This window comes from Dermacentor albipictus, chromosome 6, assembly GCF_038994185.2.
Source record: "Dermacentor albipictus isolate Rhodes 1998 colony chromosome 6, USDA_Dalb.pri_finalv2, whole genome shotgun sequence".
Taxonomy (NCBI): domain Eukaryota; kingdom Metazoa; phylum Arthropoda; class Arachnida; order Ixodida; family Ixodidae; genus Dermacentor; species Dermacentor albipictus.
The window spans coordinates 94,688,351-94,713,174 of record NC_091826.1 but is presented as its reverse complement, the minus strand read 5'-3'; the positions used below and the strand labels follow the sequence as shown (position 1 = coordinate 94,713,174).

The window sequence follows — 24,824 nt, the reverse complement described above, 5'->3', positions numbered from 1 at the left end:
ATTATGAAGGGTGTCGACGACTATGCCTTTCAAATGCTTCTTCCGTAGTCTCCTGGCGCTGTGTCTGAAGTGGTAACTCGGTGGCGCAGCTATGACGAATTGAGAAGGCAGTGGGCTCTCACCCGACATTCATCTCACACGTACAGTAAACCAGTCGCTGCACTGGACATCGTGCCTGACCCGTTATACCTTCTCGCACAAATGAAACAAATGGGGCGTGAGGAGGTGGCCCGTCAGTTGTCGCTCCTGCCGTTTGCTCAGCGTCAGGAGCTCCCACAGCAGCAACAACTGCAGCGACCAATCCGGTTGGTTCCCTTGCTTGGACACGTCATCCAAGAACAGATTTCTGAGGCCATGTCGGTGCCCATTCAGCAGCAACCGGTCGCCGCGCCTCTTAGTTACGCTGAGGTAGTAAAGTGGCAGCAGCTTCAACAGCCCTCACCGTCCCATGGTGTGCCGTATGCTGCAGCCCCAATTCAGCTGTCCGTGACATGGGCTGCTCCCATCACTGCAAATCCCTGGCGAACGCACGTCAACCGGCCGATGTGTTTTGCATGCGGTGGCCCTATTCATATCGCCCGATTCTGCGGCCGTCGCGCAACAGGAGACTCAGACACCCGTTCACCGAACTACATAGGTCGTCCCCGCTCTCGTTATGAAAATCCGAGTCCCCAAACAAGCACGTCTTCACGTGACTACCCGCAACCCACATCTCGTTGCCCACCTTCACCCCATCGCCGCTCCTTGTCGCCCATGCGTCCACGACCAGCCCCTTGAAAATGAGGGAAACTAGCCCCCTCCCCCCCCCCAGTTCGTGAGACAAGAACTGCGCTGTCGAAATGCTCAAGGCCTCGAACTTTGCCGTGGAATATCGTCGAAGTTTATGTAGAAGGCACCCATACATATGCTCTTGTCGATACCCGTGCTGCCGTTTCTGTTATAGACGTCACACTTTGCGGCAAGCTTCGGAAGGTGACCACAACTCTTGACATGATACTCCTACGTACAGTGAATGGAGACCCTGTTCGGCCTTTAGCTGCCTGCACTGCTCGACATATTATCGCTTAAGAGCGCTACATTGTTGAGTTTATCGTCCTTTCAAACTGCTGGCACGTCATTGTAGTTGGCTCGTACTTTCTATCGTACAATTACACCGTTATTGATTGTGCCAGATTTGAACTTGAGCTCTTCGCGTTGTGTGACCAGTCCTACAAACCCACTCATCAAGCCGCGCACAAACTAGTCGTAACAGAAGAGACAGAAATTCCGTCGACAGCAGCTGTTTTGCTTCCCGTGTTCTGCGATGGCATATCTGATGAAGCTGCAATCTTTGAACCATCACGCCTCCTTCTAAGTCAAAAGCGACTTCTTCTGCCTTATTCGATCTTCTCTATTTCGAATGGAACAAGCGCTCTCTGCCTCATAAATCCTCTTTTTACTCCATCAAACTGCTTAAAGGTAAATCCCCTCAGGGTTGCGTGCAACAAATTGATATCGGACAAATTTTTCCCGTGAGGCAAGATTCAGCTGCAGGCGACATCGACGTCGTCAGTGCTCTCAATCTATCTGATGTGCAAGCTGCCGACCTATTTGATTTGTCGATCGCAGACGGAGTGTCACAATTTGAACGCTCTGCTCTTCTCCAGCTACTCTACCAGTCCGCGACTCGTTCGATGTTGCCCAACGTGCCTTTGGCCGAACTTCTACCATTGTTCATAACATTGACACTGGCTCCAACTCGCCAGTGGGACAACGCCCTTACCGTGTCTCCACCGCGAAACGTCAAGTTATTACCGACCATGCTGGGGATATGTCTAAACGCGACGTTATTCGCCCTTCACAAAGTCCGCGGGCATCCCCTGTGGTTCTCGTTAAAGGAAAAGTTGGATCGATTCCCTTCTGCGTTGATTACCGGCGCCTAAACAAGGTCACTCGAAAACACGTGTAACCTTTACCCAGATATGACGATGCTGTTGATTGTCTACAAGGTGCCGAGTTTTTTTCGTCGTTAGATTTGCGTTCCGGGTCTTGGCAGGTGCCTTTAGCAGATGCCGACCGTTCAAAGACAGCCTTCGTCAAGCCTGACCGTCTATATGAATTCAATTTCATGCCCTTCGGCCTCTGCAATGCGCCTGCCACCTTCGAGCGCATGATGGACTCGGTTCTACGGGGTTTGAAGTGGCACATGTGTCTCTGCTACCTCGACGACATTGTTGTGTTTGCGCCATATTTTGCAACCCTTATCGAACTCCTCAACCATGTCCTGATTTGTCTGAAGACCACTCAGCTGCAACTAAATCTCAAGAAGTGCCGCTTTGCTGCTCGAAAACTTACAATTATCGGTCACGTCATATCAAAGGATGGTGTGCTTTTAAACCATGCTAAACTACGTGCCGTGACCGATGTCCCCGAACCGACGACCATAAAGCAGTTACGAAGCTTCAGATAGTTGTGCTCCTACTTTCGTCGGTTTGTGCGCAACTTCGCCTCTATATTTGCGCCTTAGACCAAACTTTTAGGCAGCGCCTCCAATCTCTCGTCATGGTGTTCTGAGTGTGACCAAGCCTTCTCCGCCCTTCTCTGTCCCATGACGTCACCACCTATACCACGTTACTACGATCATACGGCCGCAACTGAGGTGCACACAGACGCCAGCGTTGCCGGCCTCGGTGCTGTTCTCACACAACGAAAGCCTCGGTTCGCAGACGATGTCGTCGCATACGCCAGCAGAAAGGTTACCAAGGCTGAGTCACGGGGGAAGAATGCTTGGCAATAGTATGGGCCCTTGCCAAGTTCCGCTCTTACTTATATGGCCACACGTTTGATGTAGGTACGGATCATCATGCATTATGTTGGTTGTCTTCTTTGAAGGATCCGTCAGGTCGCCTTGCCCGCTGGGCTCTTCGACTTCAAGAGTTTCACATCCGCATTATATATCGTTCTAGATACAAGCATGCCGATGCTTATGCACTGTCGCAGTCACCACTATCCACCGAAACTGCGTCCATATCCACTATACACCATCCATTGTCAGCTCTTGACGTCGCCACCATCTCCTCTGCACAGCGCCACGATCCCTGGATCGCTTCGCTTCTCGACGTTTTACCCGAGGCCCCCACCCTTTCGACCACTCGAACACTGCGACGCCAAGCTTTTGCACTTCAGCATCCGTGATGGCCCCTTGTACCGGCGCAACTACTCGCCAGATGGTAGGAAGTGGCTCCTAGTTATCCCTAGAACGCTGCGCTCTACAATCTGCGCGTTCTTTCACTCCAACCCGCAGTGTGCTCACGGCGGTGTCATCAAGACCTATGAACGCTTACGTAAAAAGTACTACTGACGTGGAATGTTTCGCTTTCTTGGCAAGTTCATTCGCGGCTGCCACGAGTGTCAGCGACGAAAAAAACCACCGCATCCTGCCGCAGGTTCATTACAGCCCCTTCCATGCCCAGGCCGCCCATTCGACAACGTTGGAATTGGCATTTATGGACCTTTACCTTTGACCATGGCGGCAAACCAATGGGCTATCATTGCTGTCGACCACCTGACACGATACGCCGAAACCGCTGCTCTTCCCACGACGACAGCACGTGACGTCGCATCTTTCATCCTCAAGCGTTTTGGGCTTCGAAACAGTCCTCCTCGCGAACTCCTGAGTGACCGTGGCGGCATATATCTCTCCGATGTTATTCAAACACTTCTCCACCAGTGCAATATTGCACATCGGACGTGTACTGCCTTCCACCCTCAGACGAATGGTCTCACTGAGCGGTATAATCGGACACTAGGGGACATGCTTGCGATACACGTTGCATCTGATCAATCAAACTAGGACATGGTACTTTCATTTGTGACGTACGCGTACAAAACTGCTATGCAAGTCACAACCGGGTTTTCCCCCTTCTTTCTTCTGTACGTTCGCCGGCTGACGCACACTATCGACACGTTGCCGCCATACGCACTAGATGCTTCAGAGTGCACGCCCGTGTCGGAAGCCACCCGTTCCGCTGAAGATTGCCGACAACTATCCAAGCGCTTTACTACAGCCGACCAACAACGCCAGAAAAACGCCCGCGATGATGACCACTCTCCTGCCCCAACATTCGCTCCTGGAGCGCTTGTGTGGCTGCTTGTACCACCTCGCGCCCCTGGCTTTTCGTCCAAACTACTCCCAAATTATCATGGTCCCTACCGCGTCATCGAGCGTACTTCTCCCGCAAACTACGTCATTGAACCTCTTACGCTACACGGCGACCGTCGTCGACGTGGACGTGATGTGGTTCACGTAGACAACCTCAAGCCGTACTTCGACCCTCTTGTCCCCACCTGTTAGATCGCCAGGATGGCTCCACCTTTCTCGACGGGGGCAATTGTAATGAAGAAAGGAAGAGAATGACATACCGATCATCATCAAGCGCGGAGGGCACGAGATCGGCGCTCGAACACCCTCTTGTTCTCCCGACGTACTGTTCCAAGCTACCGCCTGTGTGTTGGACTCGTCCAATAAACCTGCTTACAGGTGAATAAAGCGCTCTCTTACGTCTGCGTCACGTATTCGCCACCAGTTGCCTGCCTGAAGTAGCAGATGCCATTCTTTGTTGTTTAAGCGCCTATCTGTCTTTGTTCCTCAACATCACCACAAAATTATCTAGCGAAATTGAATTCGGCAGCCTTGGTTTGGGATTTGGAGAGGTATTCTTTAAGAGTCCACCTTGTGGACTGTCCATTTCGGCCGCAGCTGATGTGCTGATTGGATGGAGCTGCGCGAGCGAGGAGGAGATGAGCAGCCCCAGCCAATCAGTAGCGGTTGAGATCGAGAGTTTTCTAGGTGGACTCTTACAGAATAATCCGCCTGGATACCCGTTATGTTCGCGCGCGAGATTACCGGTAAGATCTTGTTCGAATCATCTGCGCGTTTTGTGCCGTTCAGCGAAACTTGTCGCCACGGAGACTCCTCGCTTGCATGTATGGTCAAACACATGCTTTTGTTCTAAACGCTACCACCAATCTAGTCAACCGCATCGCGGCGAACGAATCGGTGACGCATCTGATGTTTTATCGTGTATTCACCTGAATGGCGCCAACTACTAACGCGAAGCCTGTCGCTTTGCATACTAATGTCTCCCCATGGGAGCTACTCGACTTGGGTGCGAAGCTTTCGAACACTGTATTGGAATCAGTAAAAGAATTGGTCATCAATACCGTTGCTGCATTGCACCCTGAGCAGAATAAATTGGCTGTCCGCGGTTGTGGAGCACCATATTGTCACGGAACGACATGAGCCTGTCCGCCATCAGCCGAGCTTGGTATCACATTCCAAGCACCATATTATAAAATAACACTTGAACGACATGTTCAAACTCTCGTTAATATATAACGAGGTTCTCGAATCCGGCAACATTGATGCCTTCAGGTAGCAAGTGTGGGTTTATTGAGCAGTTGCTTCCACCCAATAAGATAACGTCCTCGTGACGCATGTGGCAAAAAGGACGTACCACATCCGAAGCCAAGGTCTGTGAGTGGTGGCGCTGGCTAACACTCCCAGGGTGCTATTTGGACACGTAAATACCCCAAAAAGTGTGTGGGTAAACGGCGCCGCGGTAGCTCAATTGGTACAGCATCACACGCGAGATCCGAAGGTTGCGGGTTCGGTATCCACCAGCGGCAAGTTGTTTTTTTATCCACTTTAATTTCCACTTATTATCGTTCCCTTATTTCATTTATTAAGCACAAGTAATTTCCCCTGTGTTGTCCTTGGTGTCAGTGTTTGTTGGCTTCATATGATACGTTCAAGCAGGGTACTCTATCCGTGAGCTGGGATCATCTTGTTTGTTTAGATTATAGAATGCTGAACACCGTTGCGTGAGTGAACATCTACCCTTGATGCGTCTCGATGATCCCCTTGTCCAAAGGAGGCGTGCTATTTTACAACCTTGGGCCTGCTTTGAGGCTACTGGCATGTGCCAACGTGGCATGTACAATATGCGCGGAACGCAGGGCGTGCTGTTTTTGCGCTGGATTGAATGTTAAATTCAATTGACTTTTACGACTGGTGCGAGAGCGCTTGGCATGTTGGTCAAATAACAAAGCTCAGGTGGTAACAGCATAAAAACAGTCGGTGCAGTAGTATGGCTTCCACGTTCATTCATTCATTCAAATAACTTTACTCAGTGCCCTGCGATTTGGTGGGGTGGGCCTGGACCCCGCCTATGTTTCAGCCAAGGGTTGTTGGCCCTTGGCAGCTTCCTCGGCTCGCTGGACGGCCCAGAGTTGGGGCTGCAGGTCCGAGCTGAGCAACGCAGACTCCCAGCGCGCGCGGAGGCTGTCGCTGTTTGAGGCTGCATCGCCGTTACCCCGTATTACAGCCGTACATTCCCATAGGATATGCTCCAGGGTGGCTCTAGAGTTGCAATGTGTGCACTTGTCGGTTGGGTATAAATCTGGGTGTATTAGGTGCATGATAGCTGGACTCAGATATGATCTGTTCTGTAACTGCCGCCATTCTACAGACTGGTCTTTGCTTAATTTTGGGTGCGGTGGCGGGAATGTACGCCTCTGCAATCTATGGTGTTGTGTAATCTCGTGAAATTCGGTCATTCGATCGTCCCACTCCCACTCATTTGTAGTCGGTGAGGTGGGGTTACCCGAGGCTCGGTCTGTAAGTTCTCGAGCCATGCGGTGCGCCACCTCATTGCTTCCGTCTGGTAGTATGTGAGCGGGTGTCCAGATGAGATCGATATTTTTGTCGCGGTTATTAGCTAATTTCAGGAGTCGTAGTGCCTCTGGGGAGATTCGACCGTTGGCGAAGTTTCGTATGGCCGTCTGGGAATCACTTATAATCACGCCTGCTGGTGTTTGTGCTATGACTAGCGCAATAGCTATTTCCACTGCGGTTTCTGCATGTAGCGTGTTAACTGTAGCGCTCGTCGTGCATTTTCCCTCGTAATTTATCACCACTGCTGTGTAGGCGCGCTTGTGTCTGTATCTAGCTGTGTCTACAAATGTGGTGTCCTTGCTGTTACCGAATTTCTTTTGTATATTGCGCGCTCTGCTTTCGCGTCTACCCTGATTGTGGGTAGGATGTATATTCTTGGGTATCGGAGGGATGGTTATCATGTCTCTGATGTGCCTGGGCATATCTACTTTGACGCCATGTTGGGTATGATACTTTATACCTAGGCGATCCAATATTTGCCTGCCGGTTTTAGTTTTGGACAGGCGTTCATACTGTGCTATTCGTCGTGCCTCGATTAGCTCATCCAGTGTATTGTGGAGACCTAGCTGCAGTAGTCTATCGTTGCTGGTGGTGATGGAGAGTCCGATTGCTTGCTTGTGGATTTTTCTGATTAAGCAGTGTAATTTGTATTTTTCTGATGAGTACCATTGCAGGTACGGTGCCACGTATACTATTTGGCTTATTATGAACGCTTGGACTAGTTTAATCAGATTGCCTTCTTTCATCCCACTATGTTTGTTGGCTATTCGTTTAGGTAGCCGCATGATTTGAGATGTTATATTGGCGAATTTGCGTATGGTCTCTCCATTGTCGCCGTTACTTTCAATGGTGAGGCCCAATGCTTTGATCTTGTCAACCTTGGGTATGGGCATACGTTCTGCCGTAGTTAGCTGAATTTCCGGATTGTGTCGTTCCTCGTAGTTGCGTGGTTTTCGGCCACGTCGCGACAGTGCATAAATGAGGAGCTCAGATTTCTCTGCCGAGCACGCCAGTCCGGTTTTTGCTAGGTATTGTTCAACTGCTTCTATGGCACGTTGTAATGTGTTTTCATCCTGTCCATCCTTGCCATCGCTCACCCAGAGGGTGATATCGTCGGCGTAGAAGGTATGATTGAGGCCATCGATTTCCTGTGACTTTGCTGGTAATCCAATAAGAGCCAGGTTAAACAGCATCCGTGATATTACTGAACCTTGGGGTCTACCTGTGCTTCCGATCTGTAGTTCTTCGGAGTTAAGGTCCCCTATCTTAATGTGTGCCTTCCTGTTGGTAAGGAAGTCTCGTATATAACTGTATACTCGCTGGCCTAGGCCTACCTCATTTATTCTATTTAGTATTGTTTCGTGGGTAACACTGTCAAAAGCTTTCTTTAGGTCCAATCCTAGGATAGCTTTGGTGTTCCGACTGGTGTCATCTGTAATTTGATGCTTAAGTTGGAGCTTTGCATCCTGTGTGGCCAAATTTCTCCGGAAGCCCAACATTGTAGCGGGGCGAACGGCGTTATTCTCGAGACAGTTGGTCAGTCTCGTTAGGACAACGTGCTCCATGAGCGTGCCCACACAGTACGTGAGTGAAATGGGTCTCAGGTTCTCCAACTGTAGCCGCTTGCCTGGTTTAGGTATTAGAATTATCTGGGCCGTTTTCCATTGTTGTGGGATTGTACCGGATTGCCAACATTCGTTCATATACTTGGTAAGTTCTTCTAGAGAGGCATCATCGAGATTTCGGATCGTCTTTTTTGTTATTCCGTCCAGCCCCGGCGCGGATTAAGTGTTAAGCTTTTGTAGAGCTGCTCTCAATTCCGCCTCGCTTATCTCTTCGTCTAATTGTCTGTTTTTGGTACCTGTGTAATCTGGGTGAATTGTTGGCTTAGCCCGAGATAAATACCTTGCGGCTATCTCATTGACAAAAGCTGCTTCAGTTTGGTCATATGCATGTAAGATTATGTTTATGTTTTGTCTGTACGTGGCTCTACTTTCCTCGGGATCCAAAAGGTGCTTGAGGAAGTTCCACGTTCTAGGCAATCCTAATTCATTATCCATATTGGTGCATGTTGCTTCTTATTGCTGGTTACAGAGTTGTTGTGCGTATGCTTCTATATCTCTGTTAAGCCGGGCCAGCCTGCGTCGGAGCGTCCTGTTGTGTCTCAGAGTTTTCCATCTCATCAAGAGACCTTCTTTAGCTTCCCACATATGTAGGAGTTTACTGTTTACCTGTTCCATTTGCGCGTCCTGGGGGATTACTTGTGTGGCTGCGTTAAGATCCTGCTTAAGCTGCGTGCTCTAGTCCACGATGTCTGTGATAGTATCATCTTTCTTGCGAATTTGTCTGAGTTTGTTCCAGTCTACAATTTTCAGCGGTTTGCCCTTAGATTTGCTTGGCCCTGTTTTAGCAGTGATTTCGAGGATGTTATGATCGCTGCCTAGATCCTGTTGGGCGTTAATCCATTTCGCATCCTTAATGTTCTTTGTAAAGGTGAGATCTGGCGTAGTGTCCACACTAACACTAGACCCCCGCCACGTAGATGCTGAGGGGTCTGTGATGAGGGTAAGGCCCTCTTGTTGTGCGTCTAGCCATAGGTGCCTACCTTTGGGCTTTTCAAATTTGTATCCCCATGCTGCGTGCTGAGCATTGAAACTCCCCCAATCACTAAGGCTTTGCCTTCTGTGATAGTGAGAGTCTTGCGGAGAAGTAATCGGAAATTAGGACGTTTGTTTCTTGGGTTACTATAAACATTAAGGAGAAATAGACTTTGATTGTTTTTTCTGGTAGGTATTAACTGGATTATTATATTGTCTACATCCGCAATGCCTGTATCATGCTGAACGACCATGTATGTACGTTTGACTAGAATGCTGACAGCTCTCGTCTCCCCGTCGGCACTACAGAATGATCTACAACCAGATAATTTGACCTTACAGTGTGGCTCCTGTAGCATTATGACATCAGGATGTTCCTTATTGATTAGGTGTTGTTGTAAGTGGGATCTTTTTCTATTGTATCCGCGACAATTCCATTGCCAGATAGTATAGCGGTCGTGTCGATCCATGGCGGCAGTTACAGTTTTCCAGCTCCCTCCACCGTTGGTGTCGAGGGTTTATTATACGGTTTACTGGTTGTTTTGATGGGGCCGCCTCCACTGGTTTGTGGTCTCCAGGATTTCATACGAGATTCAATGTCGGTAAATTTTGCAGCGATTGCGTTAAATTGTTGTTGTATTTGCGTCATAATAGCCTGTGTAACTTGCTGGGTAATTGGCGCACCCAGGTCTTTAGAGCTTGTATCTATGATGTCTAGTTTGTTTTCTAGAACATCAATTTTGCTTTCAAGTTCATTCTGTATTTTTTCAAGGGATTTAACGGACTTGGTCTTTTTAACTGTGGTCATCTCGTTATCGTCCGTGGCCTTGCGCTTGGCTGGGGTGTTAGCCTCTTCCATATCTGCCTCTTTTTCCTCAATAATATCTAGTGTAATACCCCGCCCGTTTTTAAGAGTAATGTTTTCTTTCCGCAGTCTACTGTTTTCTGCTTCTAGAGCGACAATCCACTGATGATGTTCTAGCATCATTTGTTTCACCTTTGCTAGTTCTTTTTCTAACTCTCTATTTCTAGTGTTAGGCGCAGCCTCTGATTCCGCGCGCGCCCGGGAAGCTACGCCAGCCCAGCTCACCTGTGATGGGGGTCCGGTGGTGTAGTCGCAGGCCCTTGCTGTTGCCAACGGTCTGTGGTGGCTTGATTGGGCTGCCATTGCGGGGTCGGGACCTTGACCTTGGTCGGTTGCCGGAGCGTGATCTGCATCTGGCTCTTCTGTTCCTGCTGGCTGTACTTCGCCTTCTTGGTTTATCGCCGTAGTTTTCGCATTACACTTGTTCTTCTCTCCGGGCACGTTCCCATCTTCGTCTTTTGACGAAGTATGGGATGCGTTACCTTGCTTGGCATCGTTTATCCGCAGTCGGGTGGTCTTTTTCACATAGTTGGCATTCTGCTTTGGATTCTTGGTGCCGCAACTCCGGCAGATTTTATCAGTAGGATTGGGGCATACGTCCGCTCGGTGACCAAGTCTTCCGCGTTCGTAACAGCATCGAACGAGCTGCGCATCGAACGAGCTCAGCTCGTTCGACGCGCACTTTTTGCAAAACAATTTGGCTTCCACAGCTTGTTTTATATTGAAGATAAATTTGCTAAATTTGTGCACACCCCAATAAATGCAGCAATACCATCGTAGCCAGAAAACAAGCGCAAACATGTAAAAAACGCGAGGGAAAAATTAATCAGCCATAGGCACATGCCGACCTAAAAATTGAGCACCACTCTCCAGGCACTGTTTACCAAACCTAAATGGTTAACAGCCTGCACAGACGGAGACAGAGTGAGGAACAAAGCTGCTCGGCGCTCATTAGCGCTGTGTCCTGTTCTTCCTCGCTCTGTCCCCGTCTATGTGCGTTTTCAACCCTTTAAGGTGCTTTTCCAAATAGTGCACCGAAGTATCCTTGCTTATGAAAAGTTTAATCAAAACTGTAATTTTGGATGCAGGGGCAGTATGTTTAATTATTTGCTGGCTCTAGGTTAATGCATGCTCGGTCGCTTAACGCGATGCAAAAAGAAAGTATGTATCCAATCGGTGTTCAGATGACACAAACTGAAGCTGATTAATACGAGCGCTTACAACATGCGTTCCATGCACAACAGCATTCCTAACCATCACGATTACCTGCCTGCCAGTGAAGATGACCAGACGTGTTCATCCCCAACCACTGAACCACGCGACTGTCAATTATACTTTCTCCTTGATCGGTTCCCTTTACTATGACACTGTTTGCTAGGGAACCTAAATCCAAGCACATGACTACCATATAGACTGTGCTGTATCCAGGGCCGCCGCGCAACCTAGAAGCTGGCTGATCCTGGAAATAATGAGTTGTACGCTACACCAGTTTACTGGGCGATACACTTACAATGGAGATATGCGAAACCCGCAAACTTAGGAAAGTCGGCTAGAAAGGTTTCTTTTGTTGGAGGAATCGCGCTCTTGGTGACGTACATTTGTTCCAAGAGCATATATATAGATAATTTTTTACATCACTGCGTCATTCCATAGAAAACAAGGCCTGCAGCCGTGACACCAGGAAAAATTGTGAGAAAAGGTGCTGTGTTCTTATGTGTGACCTTTCCGGCAAGAGAGTAGCCGCATATATCAGTATCAGCCACTAAATCATAGTCATGGTCATAGTCAGTCAAACTCAGGGTTCGCAAAAAAATCGCTTTCCATGGTGGCCACAATGCCCGTGGCCCTACTCATATACTCACCTGCCTTAACCTTTGTTGGCCGTTATCACAATTTTACAATGTCGATATCTATTATTGTCAAGTGACAGGTGCACTGTGTTTTCATCGTTGCCTTCAGTCTTCCTCCAGCCAACATGTCCAAGCCCGTCGTGGTGGAATTTGATGAAATTCAGATGAAACCTCGAACGAGCCTGCGAGCTGTCCTGGTCCTTGACCTTTCCAAGAGTATGAAGGTGAAAGCTTTTGCTCCTTGCGGTATTTCATAATAGTAACTTTTCAGAATACTGCGCGAATTGAAAGGAACGAGTTCGAATACTTCAAGTGATATTCTAGGTAGGTTAAGCGATTACTGGTCAGTAATTTCACATCATGAAATATTCTGCGGAAATATAAGCTCGAATAACCTTGTTTATTAGGCAATCTTGTTTTTCGAGTATACGTAAAGCGGTGTCCTTGGTACCGTGCCTGTACCTCATACAAGTGGCTGTAAACTACCATGCTAGAGCAGCGATACGGTAATCTTTTACTTTTAAGGCTATCACAGCAGCGTCTACGCAGGCACATCGGCCGAACTGAACGACCCTAGGAGTAAATAAAAGAGCGAGCACGCAGTTTTCTGGCACTCAGTTACCCACCCATTCCTCTGCGCAAAAAAGTGTGAGCTTTGATCTTGCCTAAGACTTTACGCAGTGCCGCGGAAGCTTACATAGTGGTGAAGCTGTAGGCTAATAATTCAATGCGATAGAAAAAAGGAAATTCTCTTTCGCCTTTGATGTGGGATCACGCTCTAAACGTTTCGACAAAATTTACGAACCGTGCACCTCACGGAGAGGTTTTCCAGAACAATATCTCATGGCGCAAAACAAAGCATTTGCACGAAGAACTTTAGAAACGACTATCAAAAGAAGATTACAAGGCAGAATTCTGTACCGTCATCGAGTCGAGTCTCATGGCTTTACAAAGGCTGAATGAAATGTGTTTCCATAATTGCTGTTGATGCAGAAGGAACTAGGGTTTCTGGACACCAGTGGAAGATAGCGCGCATGATTGATTACATATATCATTACACGCGCGGAGTATTGATTGTACTTCCTAAATGTGTCAGAAAAATATACTTTATTGTCTTGGCAGTCGTGTGGGCAAGTGTAAATGAAATTGTTAAAGTTAGCGTGCCGAAACCATCATGTCCCTTCTATAGACATCATAGTAAGGTCCCTTCAAATACATTTGCTTACGGTGGCCCTTTCACGTGCGCCAACGTGATTGATGGTGAGACCCCGTGATGGGTGCAGGAGTCTCATGGCACAGGGCACTCTTCAGAAGGTAAGCACTCGACTATTCCTAAGGGGCACGTTAAATAACCACCGCTGCCGGAAATTGTGCCCATGACGTCGTCTGCTGCTGATATCGAGGTAGTGGGTATGAGGCCCAGCGGCCGCTGAACAGTGCATCGCCAGGGCGCTACATTGACAGGTGTTTGCTCTCATTTTCGGCCTAAGTTGTGAATTATGCCCTATTCACTGTTTGGTGGGAATGGATGAAGGTCACGTTATTGAGCAATGTGTTCGTTCTCTGGACAAATAGTCATGTAAAATTCTTCTCAGTTTTAGCAGCCAAGGTATAGATTACAAAAAAAAAATTAAATTTACCCTACATTTGGTACGTCTGCCCTAATTTTTCCTATTGAGGTACTGACATCGAAGTTGATTGCGCTGTTCTGGACGTGTGATTTCTCCTTGCGTTACAGGGAAGCCGGTTATTTGGTCCCTGTGCCGCCGTTGTCGGAGTTCACTAAAACTATCATCATCAGCAGCAAAGAATCGAGCGTCGTCGTCACTGCAGCATAGAGTTTTGCTGTTGTTGTCATGAGGAGGCCGCGTATACCGGGGGTATGAGTCATTCATTGTGTTACGTGACGGACAGACTTAATTTTGCAGCCGTTTAATTTTGAACATTCCCAAACGACAATACCGCGCGGATGCTGCTAACCACGCCACAGAGTAAACTGAGACGTCGAACGCAAACGACAGCAGCAGACTGCCGTCACACCGTCACTGACGTCGTTCTCTCCGTCGCAGCCAAATGTTCATGTAACCTCACTAAGAAACACAAAGACGTCAATTATCAAAACAATTGCCGCACCCGCATCTCCAGCGGTGAACCTTGCGCCCACTACGAGGAGCTTTGGATTAGGGGTTCCGCACATTCCATCCCAGGTAAAACTATGGAAAGGCGACGAGTAGTGCGTACTCCTCAGGAAAAAGCTGCCTACCGCGCGCGTCAGCGAGAATTGACTCGTGAACGAGTTCCTCATCGTAGGGTCGGTACAGAGCTGTGCGCTGCAGAAACCTCACGCGCAAAAAATAAGCACTGGGAGAACCTTAAAAAAAAGAACTCCTAATATATGCACACCACGCCATGCACGCAAAAGCAAAAATTAGCTTAAAGAATGGTGAAACAAAATATTTAGAGCACAGCCTGCTTGCGAAGTTTTCCTTGCGTGGTGTTCCACTCGGTGTAACTGACACAGCTTCGCCTTTGACCGTCTTCACGGACTGCAAAGGGCGGTGATTTTTTCGTCTATAACTGCCTTTAGAGCTACCCGTAGAGGTGCCTTTTGTCCTTCTCGTTAAGCCGCATGACCTATCCCCGTTTCTTTTTTATTCTGTAGGGAACTTTCTGTTGCAATAGTGATGCCCAATCGAATTAAATCAATTACGTACCGCCCTCCTAGACGACCGCGTATGCCGGACAATTTCTGCATTTCATGCCGTCTACGTTGCAGGCACACAAACGACTGGAAACCCTAAAAGATTTTCTCGACGACTTCCTCCCGACTTTGCTCGACGACTTCGTACAGCTCGCCATCGTCACGTTCAGCAGAGTCGCGAAGGTCCTGCACCCCATGATGGCTGTCAATCACCAAACGGTAGAAGGCTTTCGAGATGCTGTGAAGAACATGTCGGCGGTGGCCCGTACCTGCATAGGGTGTGGACTTCAGCGCGCTCTGGAGGTACGCATTTATGCAGTCTTCCATTACCCGTCTTTTCAAAATTCAAGCAGGAGATGTCCACTATCAACACCGATATTGTTAATCATTCCAATAGAAATTAACAGCGTTTGCCTCAAACGATAACTACCAATATCATTTTCTTAGGCCTGGTAGTTCTAATTACTAATAAAGAAAGCGAGCGCTTCCTCTATGTACGGAAAGCAGTAGCTAGCCCGACGCAATAGACCAGACACACGAGTTCTCATTGGGTTTCTTGGGCATACCTCACGGGGATTAGAAATGTACTTTCCCAAAACCAACAGTCACCCGGGTAAAATCCGTCATATTTGCTTGGTAAACTAGGGTCTCTGCACTATTGTTTGTGCAGTATTATTCCATCTCGATGCGCAGCAGTTGTATTGCTTACCGAGTTGCAAGATCATCTGCCACGTCGTACAGCCCGCGGTTGAATTCGTACACTGTCTTTCGCCTGTGTTACAATTTTGAAACCTTGTATTACAAGGTACTCATCAGGAATAGCTTTTTACAGCATTTGGGTGGATGTTTATATATATTAATTGTAATCCTATGTTCGGTAGGTAGCGGTAAGTTCAGTGCATAATTACTCCTTCCTTCACTACGAGCACGCTACAAGCACCCAACACCGCGGCCAGCTGACTTAAAGCGAAGGTCTCTGCCAGAAGGTTAGATCGCCAGGGTAGCGCGCGTTTTATTATGATAGCAATTATGTGGACAGCCCAGGCTCATTTCTGCAGTCGGCGTCGCTGTCGCCGTGAGGTTCCGTAAAAGTGCAAGTGCGATAAAAGCATTGCCGAGCACGCGTTTGTGTATATGTGGTTGAAAGCGTGCGATGGTGCGCCGGCGATTGCAGCTCAATCTCGTGCACTCAACCGCGGAAAGCAGGAAGGCAGCGTGCGAACTTTTATCGCGCCCAAAGCTTCAGGGGAGGGTGGAGAAAAGGGAAGGCGTGTTCTACTCCGGGCAGCGCGGGTGGCCGAGCGCGCCCGGCCGCGTATACTGAAAATACATTCCGTAGGCGCCGGTGGGATGAGGGGGAGGGGGGGGGGGGGGGCAGTCAGAGCTGGGTGCCTGTTGGCTCTCGCCGCAGGCCACTTCCGCTAGCATGGCGGCCTCAGGGGACGCGGTTTCCACCGTTGCCGGCAAAATTTAGGTTTGCTTACGCTCCTCCGTTGGGCTCCCGCCACGGTGAACGCGATACAGTTATCTGATGCAGCAGTCGGCACTTAAACCGGTTTGGCGATAGGAGCGCGCATCACTTGCATCGTGCTGTATGCAAGGCACGTGAAGCAACTTGAAATGCTTCATGAAGCGTCTGGGCAACGTTGCGCTAAGGCTGTGTGCAGGCATTTGACAACACTACACCTCGATGCCAAAAGCCGCGTCACTCCGTTTTCAACGACGCTGAAAAAGCATTCATGCGTAATGCAGACACGCGCCAGCGAAGTGGAAGAAGACGGCCCCGTGATCAAGAGGCCATGTGTTGAGAGAAAAATAACGACAACACGGTAAGGTTGTGTTGCAGTTCAAAATGCATATTTCCGAGAACACTAGCACGATCGGGTAAGACTTAACGCTGTATACGTTACGCGCACTTGTCCAAAACAATTCCGCGCCGCACAGACTTACTGAGTTCATACCACACCGAATGAGAATTGTGCATATATTTTCAGGTGTGCGTCCATAAGCCTTCAAAGCGCGCTTCAAACCATAAGCACTTTCTTGCTGCCTGACCATACCTCTTACCTGACTTACCTGACCATACTAGCGTTCTGGAACATATGCACTTTAAATTGCAACAGAGGCTTGCTGTGTCATCGTTATTGTGGTGGCCTCAACACATAGCTCCATAATCCAGCCGCCGTCTTCTTCCTTCTCGCTGGGGCGCATGTCCACTTTCCACACGAGTGCTTTTTTACCGTCATTGAAACTGGATCGCCAGGCTTTCGAAAGGCTGGCGTAGCGTTGTCAAAGGCCTGCACACAACCCTCCCGCAGTGTTGGACAGCCGTTTCTTGAAGCATTTCAAGTTGCTTCACGTTCCTCGGATACACCACAAAGGAAATGTCTGGCGCTCCACTAATCAAATGAGTGTCAGTGCCCTCTGCTGCATCGCATTAAGCGTGGTGCCAGGCCATCGTTGGAGCGTAAACAAAACCTAAATCTCAGAGGCAAAGTCGGAGGCCGTGGCCCTGGTTGCCGCCATCATAGCGGAAGTGGCCTGTGGCGAGAGCCAATAGGCGCGCAGCTCTGACCCCCCTGCGCCAAGAGGATACGTTCTCCATACACGCGGCCGGGTCGGTGTATCATTGAACCTATGTGCGACGAGTACAGAATCCGTGCCGCACTGTCCTTTCGCGGCGTACTTCGCGTTAATAAGGGCAGCTGCGCGAAGGTCTATTCGCTCGCTGCTGCGGCCGCATTCCCGCGCTTAACAGCGTTTTGACAGTGAGTTTCGGCGGTCATCGAGTGAGATATCTTCACGTTGGCTTCTGCAAACGTGACAGCATGCTTCGAAATGTGTAAGTATGCCTATGTTCTCGAGCTTATATGGCCGGTAACATGTTATACGGCCGGTAACAAGTTCACATTGCTGTGGACTAATTTGCTGTCGCAACTGATCCTTCACCTTTCGGGCGAAACTGCGACTTTTTTTACAAAGTAACGATTATTTACTTGTTTATTTAGTTACAGTCTCAATATTTCCACGATATTTCCACTCTCACTTCTTAGACATAGTAGACAGACATATGATTAATGAAGTTGTGTTTATACAATGAACCATGAATTATGTACATATGTGCAACTATTTTAATACAAACTAATTTCGCATGAACGTTAAATGTATATCTCTATAACGATATTTGTTTCCACATAGTAGACATCGAAAATGCAAAGTATCTTCAGTACACTGGCTACATATTCGTAGTGAAATGAACAATGGTAAAGAACGATAAACGTGCAGAATAACAGCACCAATTTTCGATATAATATATTTAGGTGAACATGTGGATGATTGTGAAGGAAAATAAATATTTTAGTCAATATATCATATCTATAAGGTGAAGAAATCAGCTTCTGATAGCAGGCTAGTTACTGATATAGCTAGTTAAACTGGCGCAGAACACAGGGAAACAACGAAAAATATAAATGTGTTGTTAGAGCAAAAGTAGTGCATTATATGCATGATCATAGGGAGTTTTGTGGGATGTAGAAAAGGAAACCTATGCTCGGGCGCCTAGATTTAGTTTTTTGTGTTGGTGTAGGAATTTTCCGCAAGCTCATTTTGCTCGAAGCGTCGATGTTGCGTGTTACGATTAGGAATGCGCTTAGTCGAGCACGCTCATTAAGACTAGCAGGGTCCTAAAGCACCCGAGGTGTAAGTTGATCATTTGAAACTGTCGGCACCTACATTTCACCCAGGCGATGAGCTGACGTGCTGAAAATTGGAGAGGTTTGGGGAGATCTTTGTGTTTCTAGGTTGACCGAAGATTGCGTGGTTTAAAGTTATGTCTTTATGGATAACAGTAAGTTTTCTTGTGAAGGTTTCTCAAAATTCGAAAGAATTGGAAATGTTCTCACATACAAAAAAGTTCGATGCATGAAGTCTTCTAGGGTTCGATGAAAAGGACATTTATCTAGCGTAATAAATTAGGAGGGCTGCCCAGTTAAAAGCAGTCTGCTAAGAGTTGCTGAAGAAGCGCGTTATGAAGTTGCGTACCGTACCACAGCGGCTGTGCCATGTTCACCGCATTGGCACAAGGACCGCTAGGTGGTGGTGCATTGCTGGTGCGAGAGGATGGCTAGAGACCGATTAAAGGAACCAACAAGGGACCTCGGAACGCTATAAGGCCTGGCTTGATAGATCGTAGATTTTCATTTAGGTGGATCAGTTGTCTCCAGGCGTTTTTCTGCCGAACACCAGCCGCTTATTTCACGTCACCGACCTTCAATAAGTTGAGTTATCTCATGGACACTGGGGCAGAGGGGTGCGCAATCCCTCCTACGCTGGGGGACCTCCACTGACGCCTCACAACCTCACCTGTTACCGCCGTGAACAATACGAACATATGGGCCTACGGATAAAAGCCTGTCACCCTTGACATTGGCTTGCGAAGAACACCCAGATGGATCGTTTTGATAGCGTGAAGCGTATAGCAATTATTCTTTTGGATTTACTCAGGCATTTAAGGCTTGTGGTCGATTTCCACCGTAGCCGTCTCCTGGATTCCGAGACTAACCTATCGGTTGAAGGCGTCACATCCCGTTCGCCACTCTTGCGGCGCGTACAAGCACATGCCAAAGCCTCACCATCATGTTCTTCATTTCTCGAAGAGTTTACAGATCTCTTCCGTGTGCCTTGTATTGAAGAAGTGGTGCGACATGACGTAACCCATCACATTGGGGTTTAGGTTGTACCAGTTCTTGCAAGTCCTCATCGTCTGGCTCCGTACCGTTACTAGATGGCTCGGCAGCAAGAATTCGAACATGCGCTCCAGCTCGGATACGTGCGCCCATCAACTGGCTCATGACCATCACCGCTACACATGGTCCCCAAGCCCACCGTTGACTGCAGACCGTGCGGTGACTACTGCACCCTAAACAAATTGACAGCACCGGATCGATACCCCATCCCACGCATTATGGGCTTCCCACGTTGCTGCATGGATGCACAATATTCAGCAAGATAGACAAAGGCAAGGCATACCACCATATACCTCTTGAATCTTGCAACGTAGCTACTACAGCTATAAGAAGACCTTTGGCGTGCTAGAGTACCTTGTGTTGCCATTCTGTCGGCGCAACACCGCACAGATGTTTCAACGATTTCGTGATCAGGATCGCCGTGGTTGCGCTGCTGTTTCGCATACATCGACGACATCCTCGTCTTCCGCGCTTTAGCAGACGATCATGCACTTCACTTGCGCCAAGTGTTTGACCAAATATGGAAGTACGGGCTAGTCGTGAATGGTGCGAAGAGCGAGTTTGTTGTCAATGCACTCAACTTTCTTGGCCATCGCGTCGATGCCCGCGTGATATCTCCTCCTGCCGTTCATGTAGAAGCTATAATGCAGTTTCCACTACCTGCGAGCGCAAAGTAACTAAGACAATTCCTTGGGCTTACCTATTATGATTGGCGGTTCATTCATCGCTGCGCTATCAGCTTGCGACCACTTAACGCACTCCTGTCCGGTCACATAAAAGCAAACGGTCCCATCTCCTGGACAGATGACGCCGAGAAGCCTTCGAGTTCCATCAAGGAAGCTTTCGCCATTGCGACTCTGTTTGTACATCGCTTACAGGTGTTTGTACAACACCTCAGACGTCGCCATTGGTAGAATGCTGCAGCAATCGGTCCATAGAGTGTGGCAGCTGGTGTCATGCTTCTTGCGAAAGTTCTGTCAAAGCGAGCGTACATACAGCACTTTCTCTCGTGAACTGCTGATGGCCAACTGGGCCATGAGGCATTGCCAGCGCCTCCTCGAAGGTCGGCAAATTTACATCCTCACTGACCACAACCAACTCTGCCCACACTGCCCGTGAGATTTGCTAACTTGCCTACATATTTGAATTCACGAACGACATTCGTCATGTCAGCGGCACAGACAACCCAGTCGATACTGTAGCTATGGCTAAAGCACAGCGAGAGGACAGCGAACTTTAGGCTTTACGACTGAAGGATAGTTGGCTCGAACTTCAAGACGTCCAGTTTCCAGACTCTGATATTGCCTTGGTTTGCGATGTCTCTGCAGGTTGTCCTCGCCCCTACGTTCTGTCACAATTTCGCCGCACTGTTTTCGATGCCACACATTCCTTGTCACATCTCGGTGATCGCATAACTAAACACCTTGTTGCACGATACCTGTGGCCACGCATGATTGTCGACGTCCGACGCTGGACATGGGCTTGTGTCCAGTACCAGCAAACGAAAGTTCTGCGCCACACCGCCAGTCCGCTGGGAACATTCTGGCCTTCTGACGTGCGTTTTAGCCGCGTGCACATTGACCTGGTGAGTCCTGAACAAGGCTCCCAGAACAGAGCCCTGTGGAACACCTCATGTTACATTCACCGTTGAGGACAAAGTGGAATTAAATTAAACGAATTGCGAGCGAGAGTTAAAAAAGCTAGATATCCAGTCGATTAGTAGAAGATTACTTAAAATTGCGTTTAGTTGACTCAGCAGCTTGTGTATAACCGTGTCGAAATCTTTGGAAAAGTATAGAAACAGCGCATCAGTTCGATTGCCAATATGAAGATTTATAGCAATGTCATGTGAAACTTATACCGGTTGTGTTGCTGTGCTGAAACAACGACGAAATCCGTGTTGTATGTTCAAGATAATTTTATTCGATTTGAGGTATTCAATTATGTGCTTCTGTATGATATGTTCTAGTAGTTTTCCGGAATTGGAGGTAAGCGATGTAGGTTTATATTTAGAAAAAATTGCTTATCACCCGTCTTATACAGAGGCAGGACCTTCGCTAGCTTCCAAGAATGGAGGACGATGCCTGAAGTCAACGATTTGGGAAATATGGCCGCCAAAAGACGTGAAGATAAGAGAGAGTATGTTACTAGAAAACTGTTTGGAGTATTGTCAGGACCAGTGCAATTTTTTATGTCTTAATTGAGAATCAAGTTTAGGATGCCGTTTTCACTGATACCACATCGCCGGTAGAAATGTTAGTATTAGTATTTGAACTAGTATTGATTAGTATTTGAAATTAGGACGGCCCACTAAGCTTCAACAAGGACACTCCCTCACCAGAACAGGAATTGGCCTCCCTGGTGCAGTATTCGGCACAACATCCCTAATTAAATGATCTCCTCAATGAAATGGCCCTCAGTCCCCAGTGGCTGCGGAGCACCTGACCAAGGCGGTGGTCAGACTTGCAACGCAGCAGGTGGTGCTCAGAATATATTGGTCAGGACAGGCCGCCAGTAGAAAGTGACCCTTGCAACGTTTAATACCGGCACCCTCTCGAGCGAGGCAAGCTTAGCAGGTATTCTCGAAGAACTATCGGACATTTTTTGGGATATTATCGGCCTTAGTGAGATTAAAAGATCAAATGAAGCTTACACATTGCTGAATAATGGCCAGGTGCTCTGCTGTACAGTTCTCCCTGATAACAAGCAATACGGGGTAGGATTCCGAACCAATAAAGACATAGCGGGCGACATTGCTGAATTCCACAGCATCAACAAGAGATTAGCAGTAGTCGTAAACTCAATAAAAGGTATAAATAAAGATAGTACAAACCTACGCTCCAACGTACAGTGACGACGGTGAGGGAGAAGATGTTGAATTAGCGACGAGAAAAATGCAAACGCGGTATACACTAGTAATGCGGTACTTCAATGCAAAAGTGGGGGAAAAGCAGGCGGGTGAACAGGCAATTGGCAACTACGGTGTAGATTCTAGAAACGCTAGAGGTGACATGCTGGTAGAATTCGCAGAAAGCAATGAGCTAAGAATAATGACCATTTTTTTCAGGAAACGTAGCAACAGAAAATGGACCTGGAAAAGCCGTACTGGTGAAACAAGAAACGAAATTGATTTCATACCTTCTGTGGGTCCCAGCATAGCGCAGGATGTTCAAGCAACAAGTAGGGTAAACTGTAGTGATCATAGGTTAGTGAGGGCCAGGGTACACCTCAATTTAAACAGAGAAACAGTAAAATTTGTCCAGAAAGAACAGGTCAATTTAGTGGCAGTAAGGCCAAAAGCAGACATATTTTGGCTGGTACTTGCAAACAAATATGCAGTCTTAGAACAGAGAGATGTTGATGATGATGATGACATAGAGGTAATGAATGAAACCGTAACGAGGTTGGCTTCATAGGCAGCAATTGAAGTGGGAGGCAAGGCACCAAGGCAACCAGTAGGCAAGCTCTCCCAAGTAACAAAGGAACTAATAAAGAAATGACAAAGAATGAAAGTGTCCAGCTTAACTGATAAGATAGAATTCACGGAACTGTCAAAACTAATGAACAAGGCAAAAATAAATGATATTCGAAACTATAACGTGAGAAAGACTGAAGAAGCCGTAAAAATTGGACGCAGCCTGAAATCAGTGAGAAGGAAACTTGGCATAGGGCAAAGCAAGATGTATGCACTGAAAGATTAGCAGGGTAATATTATCAGCAATCTCGAAGATATAGTAAATGCAGCGGAAGAATTCTACACTGAGCGTTACAGTACCCAGACGACTCAGTAGCGCTCCATTCAAAACAATAATGAACAGTTTACAGAAACTCCTCCCACAACTAGAGGTGAGGTCAGTAAGGCCTTGCAAGGCATGAAACGGGGAAAAGCGGCAGGAGAGGATGGAATAACAGTCGATTTATTCAAAGATTGAGGAGACATAATGCTAGGAAAACTGGTGGCTCTCTATACGAACTGTATATCGACTGCAAGGGTCCCAGAAAACTGGAAAAATGCAAACATTATACTAATCCACAAAAAGGGCGACGATAAAGAACTAAAAAATTATAGGCCCATTGGCTTACTTCCAGTATTATATAAGATATTTAATAAAATATTCTGCAATAGAATAAGGACAACACTGGAATTTAGTCAACCAAGGGAGCAGGCTGGCTTAAGGAAAGGTTACTCTACAATGGATCAGATCCATACCATTAACCAAGTTATCGAGAAATCCTCAGAGTACAATAGACCTCTCTTAATGGCTCTCATAGAGAACTAAAAATCATTTGATTCAGTAGAGATACCAGCAGTCATAGAGGCATTGCGTAATCAAAGAGTAAAAACCGCTTACGTAACTACCCTAGAAAGCATCTGCAGAGATTTCGCAGCCACCTTAATTCTACGCAGGAACAGTAGAAACATACCTATAAAGAAAGGGGTCGGACAAGGAGACACAATCTCTCCGATGCTATTCACTGCATGCTTAGAAGAAGTATTCAAGCTATTAAACTGGGAAGGCTTAGGAGTAAAGTTCGACGGCGAATACCTCAACAACCTTTGGTTTGCCGATGACAATGTTCTAATCAGCAACAATGCCGACGAGGTACAACAAATGACTCAGGACCTTAACAGGGAGAGTGTAAGAGTGGGACTGACGAATAATATGCCGAAGACAAAGATAATGATAAATAACCTGGCAAGGAAGCAAGAGCTCAGCATCGTAAGTCAGCCTTTAGAGTCTGTGGAGGAGTACGTTTACCTAGGTCAGCTAATCACAGGGAACCCAGACCATGAGAAGGAAATTCAAGGAAGAATAAAAATGGGTTGGATCGCGTACGGCAGACATCGTGAGCTCCTGAATGGAAGCTTACCGTTATCATTGAAAAGGAAAGTATACAATCAGTGCATTTTACCGGTGAAGACGTACGGTGCAGAGACTTGGCGGCTGACAAAGAAGCTCGGGAACAAATTAAGGACCGCGCAAAGAGCGATGGAACGGAGAATGCTAGGCATAACTTTAAGAGACAGAAAGAGAGCAGTTTGGATCAGAGAGCAAACGGGCCTAGACGATGTTCTAATACAGGTTAAGAGGAAAAAATGGCGCTGGGCAGGTCATGTAATGGGCAGACTAGATAACCGTTGGACCATTAGGGTAAGCGAATGGGTACCAAAAGAACGGCAGCACAGTAGAGGACGGCAGAAGACTAGATGAATTGAAGAAATTAGGAAATTTGCGGGTGCTATTTAGTCGGTTGGCGCAGGACAGGGGTAATTGGAGATCGCAGGGAGAGGCCTTCGTCCTGCAGTGGACATGATTAGGCTGATGATGATGGTGGTGATGATGATGATA

At 47.6% G+C, this 24,824-nt stretch overlaps 1 protein-coding gene across 1 annotated transcript in view; it reads left to right on the top strand.

Annotated features, from left to right (window-relative positions):
• The window catches only part of LOC135907492 (calcium-activated chloride channel regulator 1-like), a 171,992-nt gene that overhangs the window by 40,452 nt on the left and 106,716 nt on the right, over nt 1-24,824 (top strand). The window contains exons 6-7 of the mRNA XM_070541066.1: nt 12,137-12,251; nt 14,804-15,031. Coding sequence (XP_070397167.1) covers nt 12,137-12,251; nt 14,804-15,031 — 343 coding nt within the window. The remainder of the gene's footprint in view (nt 1-12,136; nt 12,252-14,803; nt 15,032-24,824) is intronic.